Genomic DNA, 7,143 nt, shown 5'->3' with positions numbered 1-7,143 from the left:
TATTTAATAACATCCATAATATAGTACATTGAACTTACACAAATAAAAAGTAAAACATTTAGAAGCTGTTTTGAGAATACAGGACATATCTATAGAAAACAAAATATAAACACAAAAGTCAACAAATTAGGTGGTGACAATCATTACTATTTAAAACTCGTTTTATAGTTTACTGATTCTAATTAGGTTAATTACATCATGGAATGATTCATATTTTTCTGCTATAACTTTGTATAATTTTTACAGCAAGTAGAATGTTCTTAGATCTCACCAACAAGTAATTTTTTGCTCATGTTTCTCTGTAGTGGGTGCTTATTCTCCAGGGTGGACTGGAGACCTGGCAGTGGCCGGGCTCATCACAGGACAGACACTCAGGACACCCTGATCCAGAAGGTGATTTGAAGGAGAAAAAAATGGGCACAGTGGCTCCTCAGCAGAAACTCCAGTGAATGTAAAAATATGGGATCCATCTTCAACATGGAAAAATGAAATGTTTCCCATGCCCATATCCAGGAAAATCCCCACAACCTGTAACTTAAGGTCCACACAGAGAGCAGTTGGAGGCTTTGTGCTGGCAAAGAAATNACAACCTGTAACTTAAGGTCCACACAGAGAGCAGTTGGAGGCTTTGTGCTGGCAAAGAAATAGTGCCCACCCCTCAAACTCACAGTCCAGAATCCACTCTCTGGAGACATTTCCATCAGTCCTTGTCGGGGAACAGATTCTCTGCAAACTCCCAGGTCCCATGCTGTGCTTTTTCCCACGTCCACCTCCCAGTAATGGCGGCCAGAGGAGAAGCGAGGGGAGCCCAGGACACAGATTCCAGCGTCAAACCTCTGAGGGAGCAATTGCCGATTCTGTCTGATGTGCCCACGTCGGACCCTCCTGAGGTCATTGGAAATAAGAAGGCGGTTGTTGGCCGTGTCAACATCCAAGGTCACCTCCACTGAGAAAAGAAAAACAAATAGCTTAACAAATGGACAGGATATAGGCACATCCTGGATGAAAGGATATTTTTTATAGTACATGTGAGGTGAGGTTTTAAGATAAACAATGGTGATTGGCTCAAACTTAAGAGACGAGAGGAAGGTATTTCAAAGTTATTGGTCATAATTGACTGCAGAGAATAAGGGCGGCATGAACGAGCATCTCAAGGCACTGGGTACGTGGTTCAAAGGTGGAGCTGCCCATTCTAATGAGTCACCGTGATGAAGGAAGGGGTGCATCTGGCCTAGAGAAAAGACTTGTCTGGAGCAAATGAAAAAAAATATCTACAGAGCCTACTACTCTTGAAGTTAAAAGATGAATTCACGTGATCGCCAGTGTGGGTTTTGTAGGTTGAAATAAGGCGTCAGGTGATCAGGTGATCGATCTCTGACAGTGAATTCCTGGATGAAATAAGATGCGTGACCACTTACAAGACAGGAGTAAGAGTGTTGCACAGATGACTAGGACAGAGAGAACCTGTGCTCCCGATTTCATGCAGAGGGTCAGGTATCGGTCACTGTATGAGTAGGGTCATGAGTATCAGGGAAGAGACTGTGTAGAAGCCAGTGGTGTCAGGGACATCATGGGAACCCAACATTGTTTCTAGGTGCAATTTTTTGCACAGGCCAACCATAATCTCTTCATTTAAATGTCCCTTATCTCCAGAGTTACACAGTCTGATAGTATTTTCTGTAGCCAAGGACACTGTAGAAGCCCGTGGTGCACAGACAAGGAGACCAAAGTCTGCAACTCACCCTACACCTGTGGGAAAAACCACCACAGGTGCTCAATAACAAACGCTTCCATCCCTGCTGTAAGGTCATTTAGTGCAGTGAGTGTCAATATTCACTGCACAGTAGAATTATCTGCGGGATTTGTTCCAGATTCCTGAGCATCTCAGCCAGAGAGAGATTCAGATTCAGTTACTCTAAGTCTTCGTTACTCTAAGTGTGGTCCCCAGGCCAGCACTATCAGCAATCCTGAAATCTCCCTGTTCAAAATCTGCATTCTAACAACCCCAGGTAATTAGAGCACACTATTTTGAGAATCTCCTGTCTACACCAAGACATAGACACCAGTATTTTTTGTTAAAGATTACTCAGTGATTTTATGTGTTGTCAGTGCTGAGAACCACTGCCACTGAGGAGCATAACAATCTTAGGTGCCAGACATCAGCTGATCCCCATAGGGAATGGAGAGCTGATTGCACAGGTGACTTTCCCTGGTCCTGTAGTGGGAAGGGGGCAGGGCGTACAGGTCCCTTACCTTGGAACTTCTGCATCCTTGGGTTCATCTGTAGAACAGCTTTCAGATGGGGCTCCAGCTCCTTGATACTGGACACCAGCTGCCCCAGCTGCCGATTGGGCCTGATGTCATTCTTGAGAGAAATCACCCAACAGAAGGGGCACAATAAACCCTCCACACGGGGCACCTTCTGCAGTGCATTGATGCAGTCGAGGCAGATGCTGCATTCACATTTCAGGTGCACTGGCTTTTCAAGGTAGGCTGAGCAGATAGGACATCTGCTTACTGCAATTAAGGGTTCACTCATGTTCACTGCCAGGGAGAAAATGCACATGGAAGTAAATTTTCGTGATTTGAAAGACTATTAGTTGTGACAAGTAACAACCTTTACATGCACAGAGTTATCGTGTTGCAATTCTGTCATCCCTAGGATAAGACCACGAGACTGCACATACTAAATCCCACGCTCCCTGTCTTCAGAGATTTTAAGTTCTATTTGAAAAAAATCACGTATTGTCATTGTGCTTTGAACTGAGGTGGAGGGTGGATCCATGCTCATGGGGACCCTGTGTCAACAGATGTGCCTGGACACATTCCATGGCAACATCGGTGTGAGAATCAGTGAAAGTGGTGGCATTTCACCATCTCCTAGAGTAACCCAAGCAATAAATTGCTTTATGAACATAGGAAATGCATCCTTTCTGCAGCCTTGGAGCTCAGTGTCAAGTTTACAGCCTGCCACTCCTAGAGTGGGGGGGATCCAGTGTGTGATTTTCAAACACTGCACCAGCACTCAACAGCATTTGTTGAATCAATTACTAAATTCCTCTCATCCCTCTATGTCACAGCTGCCATTTCTAGACATCTGAGAAGGAAAAACAGAAAAAACAGAGTGGACTCACCTCTTCTGTGCTGGAACCTCTCTACCCTCCAGCTGCATCCACCAGTAGCTCAGGTCTGTGGGAAAGACACATGCACAGGCCTTTTATTGGCCAGTTTCCCTCCCCTCCCTACTCACACCCTGTCCCTCCCTAGTCACACCCTGTCCCTCCCTAGTCATACCCTGTCCCACCTCTGTAACCTAATCACATTCTGAGTTAATTATAGCAGAGAATGAGATTTTTATTGGTGATGTATCTCCAACTCATAGTAACCTTTCTAAATCCTTAATTCCAACAGTATATTATTCCTTAATATAAAGACAGGATTAAATTGCCATTGCTTTATATTGGATTAGGTCTAACATATTAATTTCACAAGCTTATTTTAGAGTTTTTTCCATCATTTGTGAGCAGCAGTGATTCCGCTGATGTGTATTATACACCTAAAGCTTTGCTTATAAATATAAACAGACTATTCAGTATGATTGCATTTGCAATTTTATAAAACGGTTTAACTTCATATGCAAGGATACTTCAAAAAGTTTCTAAAAAAATGGAATTAAAAGATAATGTGAATCTTTCCATGAACTTTTTGAAAAACTCTTGTACATCAGAATCAAAGGTGAAATGTATGGGCATCCCATTTAAAACATTTTAGGTAGTTTTCATTTACTTTCATTTGCTTATCTCTGGTTCAAAAAATTTTTGATAATTCATAAAAATTTTAAATTGTGAAAAATGACCATTAAACTCTTCATTGGTTTTTAAGTACTTTACAGAGGGTTAGGATACAAGCCACAGTCAAAGAACAGGGAACGTTTTCTCGCAGCTCTCCTGTCCTCACTTAGAAATTAACATCCATGTGTACTGAACTTTCTTTCATTTGAATCAACCTGGGATCCTCTCCCTTTAATTCCCTTGTGTGTACTGGGATCTTTACAGCTTCATTTTAAAATTACAAATAAATCGAATATAATCTTACTATTTTCTCTATCTCATAATTTATCACATATTAAACGAGTTTCCTCTTTCTGCAAACTTTTTTTTTAAGACCTAATTTTGTTCACTTTAATATGATTCCTCATGGCCTTAGATGACTCAGAGAAACTAGGGTCTTAAGTGAAATAAATGATGAGTTAACAGACGTCATGGAAGAGGCTAGATGAATTTAAGTGATTAAATTACTTTTTACTTAATTTATAAAATAACAGCTTTATTTCAAAATTTCAAATAACTTGAATATAATGTTACTATTTACTCCATTTGAAAACATATCACATATTTAATAATATTCTTTCTTTGTACTTCATATATTTTTCAATGACCTAATTTTGGTCCTATTGAAACATGATTTATACCGGGATTAGATGATTCCTAAGGATTCAGTGTCTGAGCAGTGAGAATAAAGACTCAGGATATACAGTGTAAGAGGCCAGGTTAACTTTAAGTGATTGGGTTAAATTACATTTTATTTACAACATGATCATTTGGAGTTTACGTTTTGCTGGATTCTCTAATTATTCCATAACCAAAGGTAAAGACTGAGTCCAGCCCTCATGTATTCTCTAATTAAGAAAAACTGAAAAAAAAAAAGACACAACTCAAACTAAAAATTGTGAACAGTGTTCTGTGAAATAGGTGTTCAATTTCTTACGAAAAAGCAGAAGATGGAGGAAATAATATATCCTGAGGTACAAAGAAAAGTTCACCTAGGCAACTACTGAGCTGGGCTTTGAGTTTCAGTGGAATATTCTCAGCCAAACAGACTCATCTCTGGGCAGGAAGGAGGGCACGTGCATGTTACAGGAGACATGAAACACTGAGGCTGTTTATTAATCCTATAAATTTACTTTGTAGGAAATTCAGGAACCTGAAGACCGTGTTAATGGGCAAATTCACAAGATTTCGCTAAGTGTCAAGGACTCAGCATTGTGTAACCTGTGGTGTGATGTGAGTATTCGTCAACAGGACTCCCAGCAGTGGGGTGGTGAGAATGTTGTGTTTCAGATGGGGCTGGAAGGAACCCCCAGGATTAAGACAACCACGGTATGGGGAAAATGAGAGAGTAAGGAGCTGACGCCTTGGAGCAATGATTGGGTGGAGCTGGCAGCTGTCACGTGCTTGCAATGGATCCACAAAGCAGAAAGTGCAGGGAGAGGACAGCCCCACTTGAGGGGTCTGGCCAGGCAGCAGCTTGACCAGGGCAGGGCAGACTCCAGCTATGGAAGGAGAGGGTGGGACCTTCTGCGAATTGGGTCAAACACAGGATTTGTGGGTGAATGTCCAAGATTCTACAGCACCCAGTGAGGGTTGATGGGGGTCCAGGGGTGAGGAGCTGTCTCACCTGCTCAGAGCCGGAGGGAGCTACAGGTGTGTCTGGGCTCTAATATGGGCATCAGGAGCAAGAGGCATGGAAGACTAGGTGTGCCAAGATTGCAGATTTTGCTTAGTATGTTATCTAACTAATTTTGTAAATGATGGGATATTACATACAGTTATTAAGAAACAAAATTTCCAAATTATATTACATTTTTACACAATATTGAACTTCAAGTTAAAAAAAATAGGACTTCAGATGAAGATGGCAGAATAGGCAGTACCCAATGTCACCCTCTCCCACAATCAACCAATTTACAACTATTTAAAATCAAGGACTGTCAAGCTGGAGCTGCTAGAGCTCAGGGGAAGAGGAAGAGAGACTTACCGAGTGCATGTGTTGCTTTGCCTCACACTGGGTGATGGAGATGCAAAAAGGATTACTCAAAGCCCATTTCTTCTGAGCAGTGAGACACCCCAAGGGGTTAATTTCCTGGAACCCTCAAGAGAGAGGCATTTCTCCTTTGGGAAATTAACCCTGAACTGGGGTTCTGTCTCAGTATTTATTCTCCAGGCCAGAAAGTTACAGAAAAGGAACATAAGTGGAGTTATGGCTAAGTATAGTTTAACAATGGAGGCTGATAACATCAGTGAAATAACAAAGTGACATTCCATAACTTAATTTGCAAAAGGTTAAGTCAATCCACCAACAAAAGCTTGTTCTTAGCAAATACTGTTTTTCCCTACATCAATTTCTCCAGTATTTTTACATATCAATCAGTAGGTTAACCAAGGACATCTGTCCTTGAGCCAGCAATTTTGCTGTGTTACAATTCTTTATCTATAACAGAGACTTTAGCCTGAGGAAAGTTTCCTGTCTTTTGCAAGGTTAACATTTCTACATGTAATTTTTAAAAGTTAGGTTATGTCTGAAACTACAGGGCTTTGGAAACTAGGCCCTGTGAATACATTTGCCTTATAAATGTTAGTATACTCCACATGCATGAAGGTAGGAGAAGCCACAATGAGAGAAATAAAGGACTGCTTTGACTGTTTGGAGCCCCAACCACTTCAAGGCTGGAGATGCTGAGCACAGGAGCAAGAGCTGTCAAAAACCACTACTGTGCCCTACTTATGAAGTTGCTTGAAGGCTGCAAGGGAGAAGAGGGCCTTGGTGATCCCCAGGCCAGCAAGACCACTAACAGTGTTCCCATGGACCCACATAGGAGTGAGGGGCCACAGAAAACTGAAAAAAGGAGCCACTCAGAGGCTGGCTGGTGAATCATTGCAAGGGACCAGCACATGGGTGGCCCCATGAGAAGTGTTTGGAGTTCAGGGGGTGGGGGAGATGGGCCTACCAGGGGAACACTAGGGCACAGCATGGGCATCTGATCTGCCCTCCAGTCAGCACAGGACCTCTCAGTAGAGACTGGTCAGGAGTATAGAACTGCAGGGGGTGCAGTTTGCTGAATGGACTCAAGCCCAGACCAGAGTTTCTACACAACCCACATGTACTGGACCTCATGAAACACAGAAGTACCTACAAAATCAATCATTAAAACCTGAGCTGCACAAAAAGCCTTCTCCAGGGTGAATTGGCAGCAAAGCAGCAATTTAGCTCAACCACAGGGCTTAAGCACTGGTCCCGCAGGAAGTTTCCCCATTTTAGAAGTAAGTGAAGGACAACAAATTGGTTCCAATGCAGAGTTTAAGT

At 42.1% G+C, this 7,143-nt stretch overlaps 1 protein-coding gene across 1 annotated transcript; it reads right to left on the bottom strand.

Annotated features, from left to right (window-relative positions):
* Positions 1–312: 312 nt before the first annotated feature.
* Positions 313–2,566, bottom strand: LOC103610641 (ret finger protein-like 3). Its single transcript, XM_008594761.1, has 3 exons — positions 2,254–2,566; positions 591–946; positions 313–528 (listed from the first exon to the last, which is right to left on the bottom strand). The coding sequence occupies exons 1-3, from the start codon at positions 2,564–2,566 to the stop codon at positions 313–315; spliced, it is 885 nt and encodes a 294-aa protein (XP_008592983.1).
* Positions 2,567–7,143: the final 4,577 nt, after the last annotated feature.

Source organism: Galeopterus variegatus, unplaced genomic scaffold, assembly GCF_000696425.1.
Source record: "Galeopterus variegatus unplaced genomic scaffold, G_variegatus-3.0.2 Scaffold11454, whole genome shotgun sequence".
Taxonomy (NCBI): Eukaryota; Metazoa; Chordata; class Mammalia; order Dermoptera; family Cynocephalidae; genus Galeopterus; species Galeopterus variegatus.
This window is presented reverse-complemented; position numbering and strand designations above follow the sequence as displayed.

Coding starts and splice junctions, on each gene's coding strand:
- LOC103610641 (XM_008594761.1), bottom strand. CDS start 2,566: ATGTGCATTTTCTCCCTGGCAGTGAACATGAGTGAACCCTTAATTGCA. Junction 947..2,253: donor AAGGATGCAGAAGTTCCAAG/GTAAGGGACCTG, acceptor TTCTTTTCTCAG/TGGAGGTGACCTTGGATGTT.